Source organism: Mustela nivalis (assembly GCF_964662115.1).
Source record: "Mustela nivalis genome assembly, chromosome: 15".
Lineage (NCBI taxonomy): Eukaryota > Metazoa > Chordata > Mammalia > Carnivora > Mustelidae > Mustela > Mustela nivalis.
In genome coordinates, this window is record NC_139034.1 from 14,648,002 (window position 1) to 14,675,557 (window position 27,556).

Here is a 27,556-nt window from a genome sequence, read left to right on the forward strand (position 1 = left end):
GAAGATATTAATGGGCAGTTCACACAGTAGAAGTACAAAATAAAAGCCATTAACATATGAAAAGATGTTCAAAAACATTAGTAACTAAATACATTCAGTGTTTTTTTTTTTTTTTTAGTGACATACCATCATTTTCATTTGGATTAGAAAAAATTAAAAAGGTTTATTATAACCAGCATTAGTAAAAATATGGCAAATTAACACTATAGTAGCATTAATAGGAATATAAATTTGTATAAGCTTTTAGAGGGCAGTTTGTCATCCATGAAGATTTAAGTGTATATAATGTGTAACCCAATGTTTATACTTCTGGGAATCTCTCACATGAAAATTCTTGCTTAGACAGCAATGATGTAAGTACAGGCACTTTTTTTGCAACATTGATTATAATACTAAAAAATTGGAAACAATCTAAATATTTGTCAGTATCAAAATATTTAAATAAGCTATGATACATAAATTCACTAGATTGTTATGTAATCTTTCAACAGAATGAGACAGTTCTATATGGAAAGATGTTCATAGTACGTTGTTAAAGGAAAAAAAGCTGCGGAAAATCTCTTTTTTGCTAAACCCAAACTAAAAATAGATCTTTTTCATCTATGCTTTTTTGCGCATTTATAGAAAAAGTGTAGAAAGTATCATTTAAGTTGTTAACAGCTATTAGCAGAGTGGTATCCAACAAAGGAGAAGTTGTAATAAGAAGAAAATTTTCATTTTTCGGTTTTAATCTTCTTTCTCTATTGTTAGAAGTCTTCCATACATATCTTTCATTCAGCACTGAAATATATAAAAATAACTCAGTAAAAATGGGATAATAATTTGCTCTGAGGAGAAAGCATGAAGAATATAGAAAAAAGGAAGCAATAAAATATTTCATAATTTCATTGTCCATGAATAGCCTCTAATATATATGAGCATAGTTCCTTCCAGTCTTTTTCTGTACAAGTAGGGAAACTTTTCATACTTAGATTGAGGCTTTACATATAGTTCTGGATCTTGCTTTTTTTTCAGGTAACTTTATATCCCAAGCGTTTTGCAATGTCATGATAAATATATGAAAATGCTGCTTTTAGTGATATTACAAAAACTTTATATCGATTTACCCTAATTTGTAGAACTGTTTATCTCCTGTTCATTTAAACTGTTTTCAGTGTTTCAATATCATGAAACAATTAATTGCAATAAACTTATTTTGCAAAAGCACATTTTGTTGGGTTTGTCAGGACCCCCACGGGCTTGATGATTTCCTAGAAGTACTCACTGGACCCAGAGGTTGCTTTATTTCTTGTTACAATTTATAGCAGTGAAAGGATCCAGAGAAGAAAGAAAGAAGGAAGGAAGGAGGAAGGAAAGAAAAGAAAAGAGGGGAGGGAGAGGAGAGAAGAAAAAGCAAAGGGAGAAAATTCATGGGGCAGAATTCAGAAGAAACCAGACACAAGCTTCCAAGAATCCCTTCAGTGGAATATCACGGATGTGTTTAATTGCTCCCACAGTGATGTGTAATAGCATAGCACGCGAGCCTGATTGTACAGGGTTTTTATTATGGGTCAGTCACAGAGATGTACCACCTACTGAATGTGCAAACCATCTAGGCAAACTGGTGGAGTGTGACTCAAGGCTTCATGAAGGCTTAGAGAACACTTTATCAGTCAGAACATTCCAAAGGCTCAGCTTGCAGGAGCCGGCCAAGGGCCAGTCTATTAAAACAGGCCCTTCCTGAGAATGGGCAGTGTTTGAGTAGCCCAAGCCTACTACATGAACCCATCCCCATGCATGTGTGTTCTTATGATAGGTTCCTAAAAATGGGAATACTGAGTCACACTGGAATATGGCTTTACACATGACATAATTTGACTAGTAGCTATTTCTTATAGCCATAAGTCAATTAAATCAATGATACAATATTAAATAGAAATTGTTTGAAGAGGTTTTTTAAATTGAAACTAAAATAATATGATCTAGGAGTGCCTTGATGGAATCTTCCTCAATAAGCAACAGTTTGGAGAAGCCATAGAAGGAAATGGTTAGCATATGCATAGTCTGGCTCTCCCAAGGGAGAGTTGTCTCGGTTTAATTTATGATGACAAAGAAGTTGACATTAATTTGTTTTAAGTGCAGTATTCTGTTGCTGATTGGAAGAATGCAGAATGTTTCAGATACCAAGCATATAAGTAACAAAATTGTTTTTTAAGTCTTTTTTTTTTTCCTGTTCTTTTGTTCCTTTTTAAAGATCTATTTATCAAGTATCCTCTATGTACCATGCAGGATGGTTAGAAGTTGATATACTCTGCCTCACTTAATTCTAGAACGGAGGTTTGAAACATTAGATAACTACCTCCCACCCACGGTCATATAGCTTCTGTATAGTAGAGTGGGAATCAGGCTAGGTCTGTCTGACTCTGAAACCTGCATACTTAACCTCTGTGCCATGCTCCTTAAATAGTCTTACTCCAGTGGAGGCCATTAATTACATTTTATTGAAATAACTACCATTGAAAATTATATCTTGGAGACTTGAGTTCTTCTTTGTAGGACAATGCTAGTGACCTCCCAAAGAGTTTCTCAGACCTGCTACAATAATTCTTTTTTTCTTTTTTCTTTTTTTTTTTTAGATTTTATTTATTTGACAGAGAGAGAGAGACAGCGAGAGATAGAACACAAGCAGGGGGATTGGGAGAGGGAGAAATGGGCTTCTGTTGAGCAGGGAGCCCGATACGGGGCTCAACCTGAGGACCCTAGGATCATGACCTGAACTGAAGGCAGACACTTAACAACTGAGCCACCTAGGCAACCCTGTTACAATAATTCTATGGTCTACCCATACCCTTCCTTCCCTGGGTTTTCAGACACAGGCTGTGAGCTATTAAGCTGTACTAAATATGGTTGGAGCTGTAAAATATGACCCACTCCCATAATATTATCTTCCTGTTAAGTTAATCATGATCATTACCTCATAGACATCAGTGCAATGACAACAGCAAGTTTTAGATTGAATGCTCATCATTAAAAAAAAAAAATACTGAGTATCTTATCAATGGGTGTGCAAAAGGAAGGTTCCTGAGAGTTTTGGAAGTGTAGCCTTGGTTTTTCAATAGTCCTTTTTTCTCAAAATTCTCATGAAAAGTTTTTCTGTGGTTTATTTCAAATACAAAATCTCAACAGTGCCTTAATCCCTATAATTTTACATCAATAACTTCACTCGTTGACTCTTCAAACTGGTTTGCAACTGTTGTAGCAAAGAGGAAAATACTTGCAGTTGAAAATATTGATCTGAAGATCGATTACTTCTTGGTCAATATGCATTCTGATTCTGTTGTTGACATGATATATTATAGAAAATAAAATTACTTTATTCAGCCTAAGGTATGGAAGGATTTCCTGTTGTTATATAGAAAAGGAACAGTTGGTAGCTTGTTGTCTGAGGGAAAAAAAGGTCTGGGAATACTGAGGCTGTTATTCTGCAAGCTACAGAAACTCCACTTGTATTATGAAAATTCCATTTTATGATTTTAAAAGCAAATTGTTATTTCTGAATTAAACTCCACAAGTTTAAGTATTTCCAGGGAGACTATCATTTAAAAATCTAAGTATTTTGTCCACAGTCTTACAGTGTGTGTTTACTGAGCCTTCGACGTGCGTGTGGGCCAGAGAGAGCTACTCACCGGGTGCTCCCGCCATCCCTCTAGTCTGGCCAAATATTCCTTCTCTTTTCTGAGCATGTCTTAAATGAAGAGGTTGAGGAAGAGCTTGATGAAATAATATATTCTGCTTTAGGAAAAAACAGGGCAGGTGAAAGGATCACTTTAGCTGCTACTGGAATCTTAGTTCTAGAAGATTTGAAAATTGTTCTTACTGTAGCCTGTGATATATGCTCTTTTAAAAGAAGTAGCTCCAAGAACATGTTGTTATTCTGATAGTGAATGAGTCATGGCACCTCACAATATGGAAGCTCATGTTGACTCAGGAGTGTTCAGAAACCTCCCTGGAGTGGCCCCTGAAGGAGGCAAGTTCAAAGCAGCTAAGCTGTGTTGGGCTTTTCAGTATAGACCATGCTATTGTATTGTGTTGACTGTGTTCTGCCTGAGGCTGAGTCTCCATTGCAAACACAGCTTCAACGTATTTGTCATTGTGAAGCCAACAGGGGAGCTGCAGTAGGTTGGGGATAGAGGAGTGTAGAGCAGAGTCGAAGTGTTTAGAAAGAATCTTTAATGGAGAAAAATAAAAACAATAAGTTTGAGACCATTCCTTTGCATGAGGTCACAGAGACAGAAAAACACCTTGGGATGATGCATGGAATGTCTGGAAAGAGGAGCTGTCTGCTTCATCATTGCTGGGTGTCCTAGAAGAACTGTTTGCTGCTCTTCCTGGCCGGCAGTGGGGTGGTTCCTAGCCCCTCACAGCAGGCCAAGAAGTGCTGTTAATCACAAGTTCTGACACCGGTGTCAACTCACAGTCATCTGTGGGGAGAGGACAGGCCGAATTTGGTTGTTGAGCATCTGCTCTCTCAACAAATATTGACTGAGCCCTTTCTTTGAGTTGAGTGCTGTGCTGGATACTTGGGGAAATCATGATATATATGAGACAGGCAGTCTTTGTCCCTGTGGATCTGAGGGTGTAAGAGAAAAACATAGAATGTTGTACTTCCATGCTAAATTATGTAATTATACTTATGCAGTGAAAGGGGAATGAGTGTACAATGAAGGCATATTATATAGACAACGTAGTGTGCTGAAAACACACAGACACAGACCTAAAGGATCAGTAGAAGGTACCGGAGAGCAGTGATGGGGAACAGCATTCCATGCAGGTGAAACAGCAATTTCATCTTTGTCAGTGTTAGGGTTCCTGAGGCGCACTCCCCTCAAAATCATGGACTAGGGCTGTTAACAATTAGAACTGAAATTGAAAAGCTCTTCACACACCTTTCCCCCCTTGCACACCTCTTATGGAGGAATTTGCTGGCTATGGTATAGTCAAAAGACCACATGAAGAAGAAATGACACAGCAAATTTGTAACTGCTTCAACATCTCTGATTTTATTGCTGAGGCCACCTTGGTTTTAATCATTATGCAAAAATTGTCCCTTAAATAGGTTCTTGGGATGGTTTCATTGTTGTTGTTGTTGTTGTTGTTAGGGCACTTGGCTTTAGAACTCTTGATGACCTCATCCACTGTTGACAGTTTAGTGGGCTAGAGTGTTGTTTACTAATTATAATTGATTAAATGCCATAGAATGATCCCATAAGGGGAAAGAAATATTTGTCTTCCTTGGCTGTCTTTCAAATTCCTTCATTAAAACAACAAGACTATTAGAGACCATTTAGGAAGCATTAGGGGACAACCCATAGTCCCAGAGGAGACTTTATAAAATGCTATGACTCACCTCGATATTAAGCCACCCCGTGGGCTGTTGTGAAACCTTTTGTTTTGTGGTGGATGCTCAAAAGTAGGGCACAAAAACCCAACTTTCGTTTAAGAGTATATGCACGTATCTAAAAGGTTATGCACCTGGTATTTGGGCCACTCTGCTTGTCAGCCTCGAAGAGCTGCGGGAACTGGCCCAGCAGTAATGAATGCAAATGGTCTTTCCGAGCTGCGTTTTCCATTGTGATTTCTGACATTTATGTGTTTCACAACTCTGCCTTCGGTGCTTTAAATGCGTTGTTATGCAAATCACTACCATGATGTCGTGTGATCTCTTAGCACGATGAACGTGGAACTTTTAATTACATGTCAGTGTTTAAGACTTTCCATTTCTCTCTAGATTTGTGTATTCTACTGGCTAGCTTACATTGGTGAACTGCCTCATACTAATTATGATCTTCATGGGGAGTTGAAAAAAATGCAAATATAAGAAAGAGACAAATGCCAGTCATCCATTTTCTAATATAAACTGAAGAAGAATGGCATACTTCTTGGACATTAGAAAGTATTCAGACTTTTATTTTTAATCCATTAATCAGCATATTTGTAACTGCTTTGGACCCCACACTTTACTAATCAATAATCACCCAACCAGCCTAGCCCATAGGCATCTAAATCCCTCCCTGTCACTCTCCCCTACTGCTACCAGCAGCCTTTCACCTTTCTAAACCCAGATTTTATCCTGTTTCACCCCTGCTTAGGACCTTTGAGTGGGTCCCCCCCCTACTTCCAGGCACAGATCCAGACTCTGTGTGTAACCCAACTAACTTGACTTTGCTCCTCGGTGAGCTGTAGGCAGAGACTACCCCAGGTGGAGTTGGGGCACAGAGTAAATTTTACTTGCAGCAAATGAGGTTGAGGGGAATAACTTACAAAGCCATGACTCCCCAAGTGGGGTGAGTGGGTTTCTTTTGTTTAGGGTTAGGATAAATATTTAGAAAGGGAGTCTTGTTCTTGCATGTAGAGGTAGCCATAAGGTGGTACATGCATACTTAGGAAAAATGTCTATACGTGCATCATGTTATGTTAATGAGGTTTATACTCTTTCTTGGGTGGAGATTTTAATATTATAATGAGGCGGGGTAACTGTCAGACACCCTGTGGTCCATCTGGCCACAAGTGGTTGAGGCCATGGGTCTAGGCCAGCCAGAGTTCTTCCCTTTCATTCCCATTCCTCTAAAAGATAGGGTTAATGTTCCTCTGAAGAAGAAGGGGGAGGTCCATGGAGGTCTTACTGGTGACCATTTTAAACTCATTAACCCTGTGGGGTATGGTGTCACTGGGCCTGGCACAGGCACTTCCTGAGTGTGCCTGCCTAACACTTTAGCCTTCTTTCTTCCATGACACCACATTACACTGCTGGTTCCCTAAATAAGCCAAAGCACTTTATGTCTCTGTGCTTTTCCTCATTCAAACTTTTCTCTCTATGATGCCTTTCTCCTTGCCCTGCTTTTCCCAATCACTTTCCAGACATCTGATTCTCATTCAAGATGACCATGTATTGATTGCTTAGTTATGATGAGTCCTCCACTAGCCCAAGTCTTGACCATCTTGATGACCACCACCATCATCATGAACATGATCTCTACAATTTTTTGCCTAGTATTAAGTACTAGACTCTGCCCTAATTGCCTTAAACTCATGCTCTTCCTAAACACAGGAGCAGTACTGTGGAGTATCTCTTTCCTCTTTTCTTAAAAGTGATGAAAGCTGACTTTCCCAATGTCAGAGTTACTATGCAGCCAACTCAAGATTTTAGTTGAGGTCTCCCTCCAAAGCCTCTTCTTTTTCTAACATCCTACATTCATTTATCTATTGGAAGATTGGTTGGTTAAATATGACGTTGATTAAGATGTAGGACTTTAGAATATATAATATCACAAGAAGATCAAGTAGAATTCCTCTTACGAAGGAAGCCGTATTTGTTATATAAGGGCTTAGAGGAAAGATGAGACCCCAAGAAGCCTAAATGTGGTTAGAACTATGCTTGTGTCAGATAAAGAAAAGTAATTTGCTGGCAACCATGTGTCATCTCATTTATTTATGGCTTCCCTGAGGTTACCTGGGCCCCATATTGTAGGTGAGAAGCCAGTAATGGCCACTGGAGATGGGACTCTGAAATACAGAGTCCTCTGGCCCCAGAAGAAACTCTGCCTCTTGAGCAGTCTACATGGCAGGAGAAAGCTGGGGAAAGGATAGAGTAGAATGTCTGATTATTCAATATGTGCAACTTAAACCAACATCACAAAGTCATGCTGTGGATCTGAGCTGGGACCATGGGTTCAATGCCATACAGGTCAAACTGAGGTGAGGCTCAGTGATGAGCAACCATGATAATAACCGTCAGCACTTGTTGAGTACTTACTGTATACTTAGGCATACCCATCATCTCATTTCTCATATATATCCCATGATACATAGGTACTCTTCTTAATCCTATTTTCTAGATTAGAAAGCTGGAATAGAGAAATCAAGTAATCTGCCCAAAGCAACAAAACCAGAGGTCAGGGTTGAATTCAAGCCTGGACAGCAGACTACAAAGCTCTCACTTGCACCTGGTGCCCATTTTGTAGCCCTGGCTCTGGGTAATTCGGACAGTGAGTGAGCCCCCTCACATGGCAGCTGTGACCAACACCATCCACCAGAGGACCAGCCTGCTCTGGCTGCCAGCATGCAACACGTTTTTGCACATGACCGGGGCGGTGAGGGTGGGTAGAATTCTAGGACCTTTATTTGAAATTTTAAAATTTGATCTTTTTTTTTTTTTTTAACTGGCTATACCTCTTTAGGTTTTAAAAAAATGAAAGCCACCTTGGACATTTCTTTCTCCATGTAATTTTTCCAGTGAATGGAACAACTTTATTAATAAACTACAGTAAATTTCTATCATGTAGAATTTGGACAGCAGAGGAACTAGGGAATATGTTTTGAAGTTAGATGCAGATTCCAGTTGTGGTCACACTTCTTTTTTTTTTTTTTAAAAAGATTTTATTTATTTATTTGACAGAGAGAAATCACAAGTAGATGGAGAGGCAGGCAGAGAGAGAGAGAGGGAAGCAGGCTCTCCGCTGAGCAGAGAGCCCGATGCGGGACTCGATCCCAGGACTCTGAGATCATGACCTGAGCCGAAGGCAGCGGCTTAACCCACTGAGCCACCCAGGCGCCCTGTGGTCACACTTCTAATAGCTATGTAACCTTGACTTAATTATTGAACCCTTCTGACCTTGGATATCTCACTGGAGAAAAGGGAATAACAGCAACCTCATTCACTAATGATTTCATACACCAGTACAGTGCTTATAATCTATAGATTCTAGACAAATACCTATAATAATTATTAACTTGTTGTACTGTTAGTAAGTACTGTTTTTTGGCATGCTTAAAAGTGCCTAGCATTATGGTAAACACTTTTTTAAAAAATTTTATTTATTTATTTGACAGACAGAGATCACAAGCAGGCAGAGAGGCAGGCAGAGAGAGAGGAAGGGAAGCAGGCTCCCTGCTGAGCAGAGAGCCTGATGTGGGGCTTGATCCCAGGACCCTGGGAACATGACCTGAGCCGAAGGCAGAGGCTTTAACCCACTGAGCCACCCACGGGACCCATGGTAAACACTTTTAATGCACTATACCATTGTATTCTTCCCTAGTGTTGGAGGCTATGGTTATTATTTCCCATCTTACACCTGAGGAAACAAGGCTCAGAGAGTTTAAGAAACTTGCCTGAGATCACACAACTAAGCAAACAATAGAGCTGAGCATCAGGGCCCTAAACAGATATGCTAATGTAAAAAACAACCTCCTCCCCATAATGTCTTCTTCCTACTTCCAACTCCAACTTCTTTTTTTTTTTTCCAACTTAAATATGTCCAATAATTTGTTTTAAGATTTTTTCATTTATTTGACAGAGAGAGAGATCACAAGCAGGCAGAGAGGCAGGCAGAGAGAGGGAGGGGGAAGCAGGCTCCCCACTGAGCAGAGAGCCTGATGCGGGGCTCGACCCCAGGATCCTGAGATCATGACTCAAGCTGAAGGCAGAGGCTTAACCTACTGAGCCACCCAGGTGCCCCTAAAATAATTGGTATTTTTAACCACATTTCCTTGTTTTAGAATGTCTACCTCTCAATTTTGTGTTAAGCTACCAAATTAGTAATAACTTCCATTTGAAAAATATTGTAGATGAGTATTCTCATTGAAAGATGATCATAACGTATTAACTTAATATAACTATTAACTTAATAACGTATTAAGTTCTTTTTAAAAGGTCACAAAATTATATTGGAACTTGTACAAGTCAGTGCGAAACAAAGCAGGCAAAAAAGGAACAAAGGACTTGACCAATATTCCACAAAAGAAAAAAAAAAAACAAATGTCCTGTACATATCTGAAAAGGGTGTTGAACTGCATCGGTAACCAGGAGGATGCAGTTCAAATCACAGTGGGATGTACACACATCAGAACGGCAACCTTTTAAAATCTGAACTTCCCTAGGGTTGGTGAAGATGTAGTACGTGACAAGCTCCTCTTCAGTCTAGCCAGGAAACAGGGAAATGGGCATAGCCACTTTGGGAAACTGTGGCATTGCCCTACAATGTTTGTACCTGACTTAAGAATTCTGTGTGTAGCGCCTGGGTGGCTCAGTGGGTTACAGCCTCTGCCTTCGGCTCAGGTCATGATCCCAGTGTCCTCAGATCGAGCCCCACATCGGGCTGTCTGCTCCGCAGAGAGCCTGCTTCCTCCTCTCTCTCTGCCTGCCTCTCTGCCTACTTGTGATCTCTGTCTGTCAAATAAAAAAAAAAAAAAAGAATTCTGTGTGTATGTCTATGAGAGATGCGTGCACACACACATATCAAAAGACACAGCAAGTATGTTCAAAGGAGCACTGCTTATAACTCAAATTTCCATCAGAACAAACAGCTACCCTGTGATATATTCACACCATGGATCACTGTTTTGCAGTGACCATGGACTAGGGCTGCATGAATGTTTCAATGTTCAACGTTCAGTACAAATTGCAGGAAAATATTTACAGTATGGTCTCACTGATAAAAAGTTTAAGACTTAGCAGACTTAAGATATTGCTTACGGTTGCATGTGGAGTAGCAAAACTATGAAGAAGAGCAAGGAATCATGACCAAAACCAGCATGATAGTGGCTTCGAGTGAGAAGGAAGAAGCCTGAGACACGATGAGCTTTGGATGCCAGTAATGCCTGAATGTTCCAGTTCTTGACCTGTGTGATGACTTCATGAATGGTTGCTTTCAATTACTTGTTAAACAGTATCACTAAGTTCTAAGTAGTATGTCTTACAGTAGAAAGTGCTTGATACTATTATAATATTAAGAAAAATATATGTATACACATATAAGTGGTCTGAAATAATGCATTTCAGTGGGTTCATAGTGGCTGTTGTTAGGTGAGGAAATGGCAGAAATGAAGAAAAAGTGCATTTGCTCATTTTTCTACAATGAACATTTTATAAAAATGGAAGTAACGTATTTAAATATTTATTGACATGCGACGACTGAGTCTTGATCTATCTCCTTAGTCAGAAAACTTAAACTCCATGCAGCAGCAGCCAGTAACAGTTTAACTTCCTGTTTCCTTTTTCTTTTTTTTATTAGTCATCATTCCATTCACTGGTAACCTCAATCTCATTTATAATTTCACATGTTTAAAAAAGGACACAAGTACATATGTAGCATATTAAGTATGTAACTCAGCCATGGTAATTTTTAGCCTTGCATTGGATTTTCAGGGGAATTCAGAATTGCTGGAGGGAAACAGAATATTCACCTTGCTAGTGAAGTGGGAGATGCTGGCAGGGCCAGAGACAAGGTAGGCTGGACCCAAGAATTAAAGCTGCCAGTCTCAGACTCCACCCTACTGGCCCTGAGTGGGCTGGCCCGTACCCTCTTCTATCTCTGCACATGATCCCCATCCTGACTGTACCCTTTCTTTCTTGGCAATTCTGCATACTTCCATCTCAGCTCAAGAGTAACTTTCTTTGGGGAAACCCTACCCGGCTTCTCCTTGCAGCTCCCAGAGAGAAATCTTGACTCAGGCCTCCAGGCTGGTACTTGCTACATTCTCTTGTCATTACTTATTTACATGTCCCACTAATTGGGGACTTTCAGACAAAGGATTTTGTCTTTTCACCTTGGAATCTATAGCAGCCAGTACCATATAAAGTGGGGCCACCCAATAAATATACGATGAATGAATGAGTAAAGGAATGTGAAGGATCTTTTAAGGAATAAATAGTTCAGAAAATGAGAAAGGGCTGCTGGAGCCTGTGGAGTAAAACAGCAGAATACTAACATGAGGGTACTTATTCTAAGTAGACCATGATAGGGACTTTTATTTAAGTACAGAAAATGTTAGCTCTGAAAAGCACAATTTTATTATGCTTTCAAATTAATGTGAAAGTAAATCTTTAGGTCAAATGAGACAAATAATCCAGACCATTTCTTTCTTTTAGCCTCACCTCGCTGAAAGCGCCACAATGAGTAAAAAACCCTAATCTCTATTTGTATAGTTTCAAAAATACAAAGCATTTTCCCCACCGCTACTGACTTATTCACATTTCCTCGGGACCTAAGAGATCATGCGGTATCATGATGCCCCGGGAGAGCTGGTTGTTTCCTTCTGTCACATTCAGAGCTTCACTCGTTTTGTTTCTAACTGTGCGTAAAGGGATTTCTCGTAACTCACTTAGGACATGCCTGTTTATTAGGTAGGGAGAGAGAAGTACAGGAGAAGAAATAAGAAGAAAATAAGAGATTTCAAAATGTCAGGAATCCGTCAGATCTGAAGGTTGATTTCATTTCCCCCAGAGGAAGAACATAATTAGTTAGGAATAATACCAACTCATTTGTCTATGAATGTTTACTGAGTGGGTAATTCTCCTGTAATGTGTTGTCTAATGGGGAATGTAGACAGGTAGAAGGTCTAGAGTATTAGAAACGTGGGGCCACAGAGCATGACAGCAGCATCTAGAGACCTCTAGGTCGAGATCTGAAGGATAAGGAGGAACAGAGCTAACTGGAGACCAGAGGCTGAAGGAGGCTGCTCCAGAATTCTGCGAGAGAAGTGACACCGGTCTGAATGAAGTTATGATAACTATGAAAACAGAAGTGGACTAAATTTAAGAGAGAGGTGTGCTTATATTTCACAGGACTTGGCATTTTATTACATGCGAAGAAGTGAGGAAAAGAGAGGATATGAGGATGAAAGTGACGTTTCTGGTTTAACCCTAAAACACATTTACTGTGAGAAGGCAGGACTGACACATTTTGTTAGGTAACAGGTTTGATTTTGAGTGTACTGAGTGTCCTGTGCATGGGAGAGAACCCAAAAGAGACATTTATGTATAGGATGGATGTGTGTGTGGGTGTGTGTGTGTGGGGGGGTGTACTTAATTCTATCGATTGATTGAATGACAGATATAAATTTGGAGTACAAATAATATGAGTTCCATAAAAAGGGAAACAAGAGAAGTCAGAAGGGAGGAAATTGCCCAAGTACCACTTCAAGAGATTTCCCAGAACTCAGAAGATGAGGGTTTGTAGACTAAAACTACCACATGCCCAGTACTATGAACACAGAAAGACCCACCCCAGGCTGGGTCATGGGGTGGAAAGGAGGTAGGGATTCATTGGCCTCCAGCTTTAGAAAGCAAATGTCTTGAGCTGTTCTTAGGTCTCTTAGTCCCTGCCCAAAATAGAAGACTTTCAGCATCTACATGCTCCTGCCCTCTCCCCTGACTCCACTCTGAATATTCTCACCTGGGCCCTATCCTACCTCTCACAGGGGGTCAGACTCACCGGATTCGTTTTCCTTCTGAGTACAGGAGGGCAGACAGGCCATAGGATTCCTTATGTCTCAGGACTCACTGGGGCCATTGTAAGGAATTGCAGGATAAAATAACAGCAGGAAGTCACAGGTCCGGAGCTCGGTTCAGCTATGGACTGGTAAATGGGGACAGGTTACAACCTCCATACCTTCACTTTCTTCGTTTGCAAAGTAATGATACCAGCAGCAACAGCAACAGAGTTTAGAAATGGGGTAAAGTGAAATAATACACGTGGAAGCAACTGCAAACTAGTTCCCAGCATTTATAAACATGAATATGTACATTCAATGGAAGTATAACCTCCAAGACAGCTCATCCCACTGACTTTCACTGGAACAGTGCCTGATGTGTATCTGGTGCTTAATAATGAATGAGGAAGCCTATGTTGGGGACGGGACGGGGCAATATATTATGTGGTACATTCCTATCTAATGTTTTTATGCTTGATTCTATTCAAACTCTATAAATCTTCCCTTGAAATGTTCCCACATTCCATTTGTCTCATGAGTAACAGTAGAATCCCTGCTCCATGATTGCATCCTTCGTTTTTTCCCTATTTACCTCTTTTCGGTTACACTGGCTCTATAATAATTACTTGCGCTGTCGCCACATTCGCATTTCAGTTTTCTTCTGGCTCCTCTCCACCTTCCTTCCATGGTTTTGCATGTTCCTTGTCTGGGAGTGGGTCAGCTTTGACAAGTGCATAGTGTGTGAATGTCAGACAGGTGGGAGATAAAGTCTGTTGCTCTGTAAATTTCTTTATCCTTTTTTGTTTCCTGTCTTTCCTTCCTTATACTGAGATTGACTCACACGCACATGTGGCCTCTTGTGTGTGAGGTTCAGAGCCTGTAAAAATCCCCTTTGAGTTTTTTCAACGTGCTTATTCAGTTTTATGAAAACATATATAGCATTCTTCTAACCATTATCTTAAATCTCTTTTTTCCCCATTTCAAGGTGCTCTGAGTGACCCACTGTCATTTGCCATCATATTTTGTTTCTAAGATACCAACCTCATTCTCAGAGCAAGCCCATCATTCTCCACGGGGCAGCCTTCCTCATATTCTCGTGACTCCCAGGCAGCCTGACTAGTGGTCTCTGCCTTAAGCACCCATGATGAATGAGGTGTTAGTTATTTTTATGATGTCCAGCTCAGGAATAAAACACCAAATGGATCTTCTCCCCGCAGCTGCAATAGTCACTCATGTCACTGTGGAGGGTCTTGTCCACGTGAGAAACTGAGCTTTTACACTATTTTTCTTGTTTTTTTCCCCTGAGCAACTGTATATGGATTGCCAGACAGAAGCCTTCAACTTAGACCTTTGGGAGGCTTTTTGCTGCATTCTGTGTATGGCATTAATACTTTAAGACCATTTGAATGTACAGGCATTGTCTGGGGTGGATCTGATCAGTAACAGGGCTTCAAATCAAAACTGTGATCTCATCCTTTGATTCCAATGAGGCTGGCATTTCTTCCCCCTCCTGGTGTCTTCTTCCTTTCTCCCCCAAAGCACGAGAGGGCTCTGGATTTTGTATACATATGTTCTTTTATATAGCTCTTGAGTCTCTAGGTGCCTGAGGTACACAAGAATTAGCTTTGACCAATTATGAACCCATAAGAAATGAGCATATATAGATCTGTTAAGGAGCTGTTTTCTCCAGTGGACCTTCTCAGGCCTTGCCTGATTGCAAGTCCCCAAAACCTAATCAAACTGGCTTACCCAAAAAAGAATGCAAAAGGTCAGAAGGATTTGGGATCACGTAACTGAAAAGTTCAGGTGATATTACTAATGTGATAAGGATCTGTACCCAGATCCTTAAACAATGACATCATGAATTTTTGTTGTTGTTGTTGTTGTTGTTGTTGTTTTTGTCTCCTGTCCCTATGTTCCCCTCTCTTGGCTGGTGCCTCATAAAGGCTCTTCCTAAACAGAGTCAGAGATAGTCAAGGGAAGCTCAGGCTTACATCCTACCAGTTCAGGCATCTAGCAAAAAAAGAATCCTTTTCTAGTAATTCCAGCAAAATTTCTAAATTAAAGGCTCTCATTATTTCAATCTGGGTTTTGTTTTCCTTCTCAAACCAGGATGGTCTATCACGCCAATGTGATGCAGAGCTCTGACTGGGCAGGCCTGGGTCACAGGCCCCCCTCCAGATCCAGGTGTGTCAGCGCACGCCCCCCCCGCCCCCCGCCCCCAGCTCAACACATACCTCACATGGCCCATGAGGAGGGAAGTGTTAGTCCCCCTCCATTTAGTCCCCCTTATGTGAGCATGGGTGCTTTAAAAGAAGCTGATCAGGCCAAACAGGAGATGTCTACTAGAGGTATGTAGTCTGCACTAGGGGAAAGAAAATAGGGAAGGCTGAACAGGGTTTAAGGAAAGACAAATATTCAAAAGGAGTTGAGAAAATAAGGAAAGCTTCATAAAGAAGTGATAGGGACTCAGGAGACTAGGAAGGACCAAGAAATTAGTGTGCTTTTGGCAAGTTAAAAAGAGTTTCCTCATTTATTCATTCAGTTAGACACAGAAGATATTATCATGGGTTAAATAATGCCCTAGTCACTGGAACCGCTGAGTATTACCTTCCGTGACCACTAGGGCTTTCCAACTGTGCTTAAGTTAAGTGTCTTAAGATGGGGAGACCATCCTGAATTAGCTAGATGGACCCCTGTAATCACCGGGGTCCTGATAAGCAGAAGGTGGGAGCCATTAGAGAAGGAGATGTGAGGACGGAAGCAGAGATTGGAGTGCTATGCCTTGATGGTCGAGGTGGCCACACATGAAGAAACACTGGAAGCTAAAAAATACAAGGAAATAGATATATCCCTGAAACTTCCAGAAAGAATCAGCTCTGCTGGTGCACTGACTTTAGCCCAGTGAGGCTGACTCCATGCTTCTGGCCTCCATAAACTGTAATTTGTGTTATTTTCAACCACTCGTTTGTGGTCATCTGTCCCAGTGGCAACAGGGAATAATACAGAAGCCTTCAATGAAAAGAGGTGAGCTGAATCTGAGGATGATCAGGAATGGGCCAAAGCTGACAAAGGAGAGATCTGGTGCTCCAGCCAGAGACAACAGCCCAGGTGAAGACAGGATGTCCCATGGAAATTACTGTCACTGCAGGGGCCCATGGCAGAGGAAGCAGAACTCTGGAGCTTGTGTACTCCATGCCGTTGAGTTGGGACTCTCTAGTGAAGACCATGGAAAGCTTTAGAAAGGCTTTAAAAGGAAAATCATGGAGCCTCCGTAATGATTGAGAAAGATATTCCTGGTACTGGTAAGAAGGATGAGCCAGGTAAATATGAAGATGGTGAGAGAGGGGACTGAGGAATCACTTACATATTTCCAGCTGTCCCAGTGAGAAATGATGAGAACTGAGCTAGGGTAAAAAGTGGGAATGGGAACCAGGCTTGATTCAGGAGCTGCTTTATGGGACAGACAAGTAATGGCTGATGGAGCACAGAGAAGAGGACTTGCTGGCTTCTGGTTTCGGTAACCAGGGGAATGACTGACCAGGAAACAAAATCTAGGAAGAGGAGTATTTGAGAAGAAGAAAATTTGTTCCAGGTGGGGCATGGTGACCTGGTCTTCTAGTAGCTTGTAGTAATGTCTAGTTGGCAGCTAAAAACAGGTCTGGATCTCAGGAAAGATGTCTGGGCCCATCTGGATTGGAAATGACAGAATTGATGTCCAACAGCATGGGCAACTTAGGAATGCAAGCCTACTGAGCAGTTGAGAACATCCAGAGGAGTGGATGGGAGAAAGCTGAGACTCTGGGGCAGCTTTCCTCCAGTACAGGCAAAGGTGGAAGCTGCAGTGAAGAAGAGAGAGACTGCCCAGAGGGACAGGAGGAAAAATCACGAGACCACAACCCACTCTGGCATTCCTAGATGCTCAGCCATCTTAGATTTAGGTGAGAGCCCACAGTACACTTCAGAATCATTAAGGCTGAGTCTGGATTGCAAGAAAACTGGAAAAAGTACGGAAAGCATTGACTAATTGCTGTGATTTTCTGTGCCATCAAGAATTCCCAGAACCATGCAGCAATTTTCTAGGCAGCACTGTGTTCCTGGGGGAGGGACCGTGAAACCTTCCATCAAAGTTGTTCTTACAGAATTAGTTGCATAAGTTCATTTTTTCTCCTCATCCTTTCATGGATCAGACAGATTGTTTTCATTTTGGTTTTGGTTTCACTGCTCTTATTGTTTATTTCTCATTATAAAAGTAACATGTGGTCATCATAAAAAACGGTAAAATAAAAAGTAATATCTCCTCAATCCTGCTGCTCAGAGGTAACCATTATTAACAATTTGGTGCCTTTGTTTCAAATCTTCTTATATAAAATATAATACAGATAATATTTTGTGTTATAAAAATGGGACCATAGCTAGCTCTTTTTTTCATCACGGACATCTTCTATGCTGGTACAATATAGAACTACTTCATTCTTTTTAGTGGCTGCATAAAAGTACATGGTATGGATATATCACCATTTATTTAACCATTTCCCAGTGTGCATTTTGATGATTTACTCTCCTTTATTATTGTGAATAACGTATGAAGTCTCATTGCACATAACCTTTTCCCTTAAGCACAGCAGCAAAACCTCAACAGCCATGGAAGGTGACACTCAGAGGTTCCAAAGAGAGATCTCTAGGAGCAGAATTGCTAGGTCAAGTATATCAGTATTTAAATTTTTGAAAGAAGCAGCCAAATTGCACTCCATGAAGGATGAAAAAAAAATACTGAAACACTGAATAAATATTCATGTTTAATTTTCTTTTGAAATAATGTGTTTAATGCATACTTTTGGCTTTTAACATTTCAACTCCCTTGAGTCTCATTAGTTTTCCATATTTGTTGATGCCTAAAATCTGAGCAGAAGGCGGGATGCGAAGAGTAAAGTGAGTCATAGATGGGGTCCTCTGAAGGGTGGGTCTGGCTTCAGTGGAGTGAGGTGATGGCTTTCAGGACCCAGGTTCCCGCCTTCTGTAAGCCCTCATGTGCCTGGACAGGACATCTTGAAAGAAGCCCAGTGGGAAGGAGGGGACAGGAGGCAGAATTGACTGAATGACCACACTGGGCCAGGATGAGTGTGGTCCTAGGGTTGACACTCACGTTCCAGTGGGGAAGGCAGACCATGAACAAACAGAGGAGGTATCATGTGTTACGGGTACAATACATGTCATGAAGAATAATGAAGCAAGTATAGGGAAGAGTGGCAGGTGGCAGGAAGGCTGTTTAACCTGTAGTATCAGGCATGGCCTCTCTGAGGATTATCATTTGTGCAGAGACCTGAATGAATGGATGCATGGACTGTGCTCAAGGTCTCAGGGGAGCATATTCTCTGCAGAGGGAACTCCAGTTAAACGGAAACGGAGCTGAATGGAGAATGGGAGGAGGCGTGGCTTCAGCACAGCCTGCACTATAGTATAGCCGGAGGGAGTGAGCAGGGGCAAAATGATGCCAAGTGTGTGTTAGAGCTCTCCAGAGAAACAGAACCTGTAGGATATGCATACATGTGCATGGGATACATTTTAAAGAGAGACAGACTATATAGAAAATATGTATACTATAATATATATATAATTTATGTATTGTGTAATAAAAAATCTGTTATTACAAGTAAATACTTTATATATAAAAAGAGATTTCTTATGAGGCATTGGCTCACATATTTATGGAGGTTGAGAAGTCCCCAGGTCTGCAGTGGGCAAGCCAGACACCCAGAGACAGCTGGTGGTGTAAGTTCCAGTCCGAGGGCAGAAGACTGATGTCCCAGCTCAAGCAGTCAGGCATGCAGCGTTCCTTCTTAGCCAGCCTTTTGTTCTGCTCAGGCCTTCAGCGGGTCATAGGATGCCCACTCCCATTGGATAGGGCAGTCTGCTTTTTCAGTCTACCATTTAAATTTAATCTAATCTAGAACCCAGAGTAACATTTGACTAAACATCTGGTCCCCCTATGGCCCAGTCCTGCGGACACATAAAGTTAGCTACCACAGTGTCCGTGGCATAGGCAGGAGACCACATCATCTGGGGCTGAGCTACTCGGTATGGTGGCTGGTGGTTCATGGGCCATTGTTGAGAACTCAAAATGCGGTCAGTGTCAGATGTTAGAGTGATACTGAATATGTTGGGTGAAATTATTACAGTTAATTTCATTACGCTTTTTACTTTTTAAATGTTGTTACTAGGAAATTTAACATGATATAAGCTGCTCATTTTCTATTTCTGTTGGCTAGAGGCAGTCTCCAGGGCCTCATAGATGTGACAAGGAGTTTACAGTTCATTCTGAGTATCCTGGGAGGTGATCGGAGGTTTTCAAGATTGGGAATCACTTGTGCTAACTTAGATTTGAAATAATTATTCTGCTGCTGTGGGAGAATAAGCTGCAGAGGACAGGAGTAGGAACAGTAAATCAGGTAGGAGGCTCTTGTTGGGGGAGGACAAGGAAGTGGTAGCATTGGGCTCTGCAGAGGCAGGGAGAGGAGGGAAGAGGGCAGCCCTGGGATGTACTCAGAGGAGAAACAATGAGCTTTGCTAATGGGCTGAAGAGGGGTAGGGAGAAAAGACACAAACAAAGATGACTCCTAGTGTTGGGGCCTGAGCACAGTGAGTGAATGATGGTGCCACTTACTGTGATGTGAAAGACTGGGGGTATGTTAACTAAATGCTGTGAAGTATATTGAGAGTAGGAAGGGAAAAAGCAGAGGGGGAGAAGTACAAGAGAGAAGTCAGGCTTTAGAAGGGTTCAATCAACGGGACAAAAAGAGTCTGTTGAAAAGCAGTAAAGCAGAGATGGTGATAGGCGTGTGCGTGGATGAGTAGAAAGCCGGTGAGCAAGGATGAAGGGGTAGTGAGGCAGGTCTGATGGTGTGGGGGGAAATGGGAGCCCAGTCAGGCCAGAAAAGAATGAAAGATGGGGAGGTTGGATCCACATACCTGCCCCTCTCTCCAAACTCCTGGAATAATCTCTCCCCACCATCATATATCCATATACACACATACAGATAAATCAGCTATAATGGTGCTTTTATAGAAAGGGGAAAATTTATATATTTGAACATATTAAAATTTAAAATCACAGTCCAATGAAATATACTATAGATAAATTTCAAATAGTGAAAGGCTAGAAAATATAATTTATATAGCAGACAAAGAAAGGATTAATATCCAGAATACACGAAGGGTTCCTAATACATCAGTAAGAAAAATAGGCAGAGGATTTAATTAGGCTATTTTCAAACAAAGAAATGCACATGACCAATATGAAAAGACTCTAAGTATTCGGCAAAAGAGAAAATGATTGAGGTTTTGATGTCAGTAGGGTCTGAGGCATGCAGAAAGAGTTAGCTTCATGCGCTCCTGGCTGGGGCATAAATTTCTAGTTCCTTGTGGAAGACAGCCGGACTGTGTCTAGCAATACAACAAATGAGCAGACTCTTAATCCAGCAGAAACACTTGTATGTATTTTTCCTGTAAAGATACTGGTCCCTGTATACAAAGAAACAAGTAGAAGAATGTGTATTACAGCACATGTCGTTATCTAAATAACTAAAACTTGCAAACAATCGAAATGTTCATCAGTAGGATGGTGGGGAAATAAATCACAATGCATTTTTTGGTCTACTTATATGTGGCACTTTCAAGAGATCTATAAATACACTGATAGGAAAAAGATCTTTAAAAGTCTGAATGGGTAAAAAGAAATTGCCATATATGATTCATTCAGCTAGCCAACACTTGTATTTGTGTAGATAATATTTGTAAGTACCTAAAAAGAGGTCTAGAAGAATAACCATCAAATCGCCACCAACAGCTGTGGAAGAGGAGTGAGGTAACAGGCTTTAGGAAGTGGGAACTGGGATGTGTTCTGTATCTCAGGAACCATCCCCAAGCTTTACTGTTAAAATGACATAATAAATTGTGGAGGCAGGTCTGGGTACGTCCAGGTCTGGGTTATTTCTCTACTCCTCCATCCATGGTCCTTGGCCTTTCTGACGAAGATGATGTGAAGGTGAGGGTCTGTGGCCGGCATACACAAGGAAACGGCGCTGTGCTCCCGGACAGAAGAACACGCTGTCCTTATATCGCTTGTGCTCAGGTTACCCATTCTGCCGGGGCCAGTTCTGCCAGCAGGTCCCACGAAGGCTCAGCTGCAGCTGAGAAAGCTCAGAGGCTCTCCAGGTCACCTCTGTGGCCCAGCTGCATGGAAATTAATTAGAAGCAGACCACGTCCCCCGTGGCTCAGGTCTCAGGGATGCCGAAGTCATTAGCAGCTGAGTTCGGCTCCAGCTTCCATCTGTGTCCTCTGAAAAATGTGTTGGGGCAGGAAGAGGCGGGCAGACTGAGTTGGTGGCTGAGGACGCTAAAAGTTTAATTCCCAGATAGTTTGTCAGAGTCATTGGGGTGCAGTGACCCCCAGAGACGGGGTGTTTTTCATCAAGTCAGAAGCGGCAGCAGTGTGCTGATTCGCCTGACCACTGCAAGGAAATTCCCTTTGCTGTAATTACGTATGTCCTCCCAGGAGCACAGGGGGTGGTGACCATAGCAACAAATCAGCCAAATATTACTTTGTTCCCTTTGCCTTTTGTGAAGCCTCCCTTGCCACAAACAACTTGTGTTACTGTTTCAATTATGACTAGCTCTTTTCCTTCTTTTTCTCTCTTTTAACTCGGTCTAGGATCAAAGAAAGAAGGACAGAAAGATCAAGATGTTAACAAACCTGCTGTTTCATCTCCTAAGAGAGCTGTGACTTCAGCCACCAAGCTTCATTCACCAGGTATTTAAGCAATATGATCGGTGCCATTTGGGGAGAAGGCTTGGACTTGTAATTTCTTTGGTTCACGTGTCATTAATAGAGCAGTGCCAGCCCATGTGATGTGTGTGATACGTTCCAGAGCTTGACGTAACTACACTGGTGTGTTCTGACTCGAGATGAAATGAACCAACTGTTGGCATCATCATCTGGTTCACGTTGGAAAAAAAAAGAAATGTTACCGTGCTACTTTTAAGTGGTAGAATCTTCTCGTGTAGGAGTATCTGCTATTCCGACAGCATGTAGAAATAGTTTATAATCGAAAAACAGACTGAAAATCTAACCTCCAGAGATAATCATATTTTCTAAAAAGAATAAAAATTGAGAAACAACAGATATCAAATACTTGCAATTTCATCAACCGAAAGCATTTATTTACCTTTAGAGATGAATAAACTAGGTAACATCATTTGAGAGTTGAAAATCATTCATATCATGAAAATTCATATCGTGAGGCATTACCCCTTTGCAGAACAGAATGCAGTCTAACGTCAGAATGTTTTCTGTAGGCACAAAAATTGTAGCAATAATAGCAGCTACTGTTTGAGTTCTTACTGTAGCCCAGGACACTGGGTACTGGTCTATGTTTTCTGTAGGCACAAAAATTGTAGCAATAATAGCAGCTACTGTTTGAGTTCTTACTGTAGCCCAGGACACTGGGTACTGGTCTAAGCTCTTTAAATGTATTAATTTATTCCATGCCTGCAAGGCCTGGGACAGGCATGATTATTGCCTCTCCTTTTACATGCGAGGAAATGGAGGTGCAGAGATTTTCATTAATTTGCCCAAAGCCACAGGAAATAAATAGTAGAGACTCAATTAGATTCCAGCCACTCTGAATCCCACAGCTGCATTCTTAGTCACTACTCTATTAACCAGAAAGCCTGGAGAATAGAGAACTAGCTAATATTTCCGGTTAATTGAAAATGTACAGGAAAGAAGCCAAGCCCCACGGTAGAGGGTCAGAAGACAAAACTATGTGCCTAAATAGGGTGAGAGGTTGGCGGGGAGGAGGACCGTGTATACATCTGAAATTTCCAAAGGGTCACACCCTCACTGGATGAATTAGGAAGAAAAAGAAAATTCGCCCATAGGACGAGCCTAGTCTCTTATATCTTTGGCTCTCTGAGAGAAGGTAGGGAAGAGAGACAAGTTCTCCATTAGGGATTCCTCACCCTCAATCTGCCCTGCCTCAACTTAAGAGCCGAAATCCATGCTGCCACTGTGGTCTGAAAATTCAATTTAACACGCTATAGCTCTTGTGTGCACACAGCAGAATAAAATGTAAACATCATTATACACTCAAGGAACTAAGCCACCGAGTAAGGTCCTTCAATTCCAGGGGACGAGAGTAAAGGTATTGGGTAATTTTTAACTTTGTTCAGTCAAACTATATGTGCTAAAATTTCTAGGATAATCAATAAAAGAGAGCATATAGCTCTGAACCTGTAGAGAGGGAAAGGTTAGAATGAGGGGGAAAAAAATATTTCAGTCAATGAGAGTGAAGGCGAAAAGGGGAGAAAGAAAAAAGAAGGATAAAAGGAAGGAAGGGAGAGGGGAGAAGTTGGAAGAATAGAGTAAGACCTTAGAAATGAATTTAGAGAGGTCATAATGAAGGTCTATGAACTGAATTCTCTAGGCTAAATCAAAAATTTCGATTACCAGCCTGGATTCCCTTTTTGAACAGTCAAAAAGTATTTATTAAATGCACAGTATACGCTGTGAAATCCAGCTTTAGACTGCCTACAAAGTATACACCTCAAATAGAAGACTATTGAAAGGTTAAACATGAAATATATTTATACCAAGTAAATATTGAACAAGGGGAAGTGTGCAGTGTTACAGTTTCAAAGAATCTTTCATGTGGTATAATTAATACACCACACATTTGTAAAGCATACCATTTGATACATTTTGACACGAATGTACATAGACCATCACCACAATCCAGATAGCAAACATATCTGTCATCCCAGAACGTATCCTTGCGTCCTTATGTAATCCTGCCCTCCTATCCCTCTGCACCCCACAAAGGGAGGTGCATTCTATCTCTATACATTAGTTTACATTTTCTAAAATTTCCTATAAGTGGAATCATGTAGTATGTGCTCTGCTTTTCTCTGGCTTCTTTTATTCAGCATGATTACTTGCAGTAGGCCATTCCTTTTTATTGGTGAATAAAATTTCAGTGTGCAGATACCACAATTTATCCATTGACCCATTAGGGCACCTTTGGGTTTCTACCCCAAGGATTTGGGTATTGTAAATACAGCTGCTCTGCTTGTTTGTACAAGTCTTGATAGGGACATCTGTTTTCGCTTCTCTTGGTAAACATCTAGGAGAGGAATGCCCAAGTCATATGGCAGTTATTTGTTTAAACTTTTAAAAATGTTGAAAGGTTTTCCAAGGTGGTTGTACCGTTTTATATCCCCAACAGTAGTGTGTGAGAGATCTAGTTCCTCCACATTTTTGCCAGTATTTGGTATGGTCAAATTAATTAAAGGCATTGTAATAGGTATGAAGTGATATTGCCTGTGGTTTTAACCAGCATTTTCCTAATAACTAATGGTGTTATGATGTTGAACATCTTTTTAGTTTATTTGACATCTGTATATGTTCTTGGATAAAATATCTATTCAAGGGGCATCTGGGTGGCTCAGTCAGTTAAGTGTCTGCTTAAGTGATATCAGCTCAGGTCATGATCTCCGGGTTGTGAGATCGAGCCCTGCTTCAGACTGTGCTGGGCAAGGATCCTGCTTAGGATTCTCTCTCTCCCTCTTCCTCCAGCCCCTCCACTCCTGCTCTCTTAAAAAATATACATCTAGTCAAGTATTTTGCATTTTTACTTGGGCTGCTTTCCCATTGTGTTGAATTTTGAGTTTTTATGTGTTTTGGATACAATTTTTTTCAGCTACATGATTTGTAATCTTGCCCCACACTTGTTTTGCCTTCTCCCAGCAGTGCTTTTGAAGAGTACACATTCTTAAGTTTCCTGAAGTCCAACTGATATTTTTTTTTCTTTTATAGACCATGTTTTTGAGGTTATCTAAAAAATCTTTGTGTCACCCTAGATCACAAAGATTTTCTTCGACATTTCTTTCTGAAAGATTTAAAGTTGAGACACCTAGGTGGCTCAGTCAGTTAAGCATCTGCCTTCAGCTCAGGTTACCATCTCGTGATCCTGGGATCGAGCTCCACATCGGGCTCCTGATTTCTTTTACTGGGCTTCAGCTGGGTTTAGCTAGCTGATATCATTAGTTCAAAATCTTTCTTCTTTTCTAATGTGTACGTTTAGTACAAAAAAATTTCCCTTTATTCACTGCTTTAGCTATAGTCCACAAACTTTGATATATTGGGTTCCATCTTCATTGGATTCAAACTGTTTTCAAATTTTCTTTTATGATTTCTTCTTTGCTCATGATTATTTTGAGTTGTGTTTGCAGATATCTGGGACTTGGCGGAGACCTTTGTGATTTTATTTCTAATTTAATTCCACTGTGGTTAGAGGACATACTTTGGAGGACTTGAATCCTTTTAAATTTATTGAGACATGTTTTATGAGTCACAACAAAGTCTGTCTTGGTAAATGATTCATACAGACTTAAGAAAAATGTCTATTCTGCTGTATCTGTGTGAAGTGTTCTACAGATGCCATAGGTCAAGTTGGCTGATGGCATAGTTCAAGTATTCTATATCCTTACTGATTTTCTGTCTACAGGTTCTATTCATAACTGAAAAAAGCTGTTGAAATCTTAGAGTGTAATCGTGGGCTTGTCTGTTTCTCGTTTCGGTTCTATCATTATCTGCCTCCTGTGTTCTGAAGCTCTGCTATGAGGTACATACACATTGAGGATTGCTTATCATTTTGATGAATTGCCCCCTTTATCATTAGGAAATGAAGCTCTTTATTCCTGGTAGTATTTTTTCCCCTAAAATCTACTTTATTCTGTATTAGTTGTGCACTCCAGTTTTCCATTAGTTCAGCTTGGCATACCTCCTTCCATACTTCTCCTTTTCATTTGTTTTTTCTTTATATTTAGGGTGGTTTCTTACAGCATGTAAATGAATCCTTTATTTTTTCTCCCATCTGAAAGCTCTGCCTTTGGTGTACATATCATGTTATTGATTTGATTGGGATGAAGTCTACCACCTTCCTATTATTTTCTATCCAATTCACATGTTCTTTTTTCTTTTTTTTCCCCTTATTTTACTGCCTTCTTTTATATTAACTGAATATTTATTATTCCATTTGTTCCCTTTATTGATGTATTAGCTCTCTGTATCTTATTGAGTTATTTTAATGGTTGCTTTAGGCTTCATAGTTTCTATCTTTAACTTTTCACATTCCGGCTTGAAGTGATATTGTATCACTTCACATATAGTACAGTTGACTCTTGAACAACATAGGCTTGAACTGAATGGGTCCACTTATATGCCGATTTTCTTTTCTTCAGTAAATACAGTACAGTACTGTAAATGTATTTTCTCCTTCTTATGATTTTCTTAATTTCATTTTTTCCCCTCTAGCTTGCTTAATTGTAAGATTACAGTATCTACGACGTATAACTTACAAAATAGGTGTTAGTCAATCAACGTGTTAATCAATGTCATCGGTTAGGCTTCTAGTCAACAGTAGGCTACTAGTAGTTCCGTTGGGGGGGAATCACCAGAAGTTATATATGGATTTTCAACTGCATGTGGGAGCATTACCCCTAATCCCCATGTTGTTCAAGGGCCAGCTCTAAGAATCTTCCAACTGTGTGCTTCCATCTCTCTCCTTCTGGCATCTGTGCTGCTCTCAAACCCTTTCCTTCCACATGCACCATAAACCTATACTACATGGTTGGTTATCAATGCTGTTTTCTTTCAAGGAGATTTAAATAAGAAAAATGTCTTTCACCAATATCCTTGATGAACATGGATGCAAAATTCTCAGTAAGATACTAGCTAATTGGATCCAACAGTACATTAAAAAGATTATTCACCATGACCAAGTGGGATTTACTCCTGGGCTGCAGGTATGGTTCAACATCCACAAATCAATCAACATGATACACTATATTAATAGAAGAAAGGATAAGAACCAGGTGATCTCTCAATAGATGCAGAGAAAGCATTTGAGAAAATACGGCATCCTTAACACAATAAAAACCCTCAACAAAGCTGAAGTGGAGGGAACATACCTCAACATAATAAAGATCATATACAAAAGACCCTCAGCTAATATCATCCTCAGTGTAGAAAAACTGAGTGCTTTTCCTCTAAGGTCAAGAACATGACAGGGATGTCCATTCCTTTTTTTTTTTTTTTTTAAGTTATCTTTTTATCTTTTTTTTTTAACATCTTAATTTAATTTTATTTTTTTCAGTGTTCCAAGACTCATTGTTTCTACGCCACACCCAGTGCTCCATGCAATAAGTGCCCTCCTTAATACCCACCATCAGGCTCACCCATCCCCCCAGC

General features: G+C 40.6%; 1 protein-coding gene across 3 annotated transcripts in view; it reads left to right on the forward strand.

The window, feature by feature from the left end:
- MTUS2 (microtubule associated scaffold protein 2) overlaps positions 1-27,556 on the forward strand; it is a 574,434-nt gene that overhangs the window by 396,548 nt on the left and 150,330 nt on the right. For 2 of the 3 annotated variants that reach the window (XM_082700954.1, XM_082700955.1), the window contains exon 7: positions 21,952-22,057. In XM_082700954.1, the coding sequence (XP_082557080.1) occupies positions 21,952-22,057 (106 nt within the window). The remainder of the gene's footprint in view (positions 1-21,951; positions 22,058-27,556) is intronic. The other variant, XM_082700956.1, reaches the window with a different exon arrangement.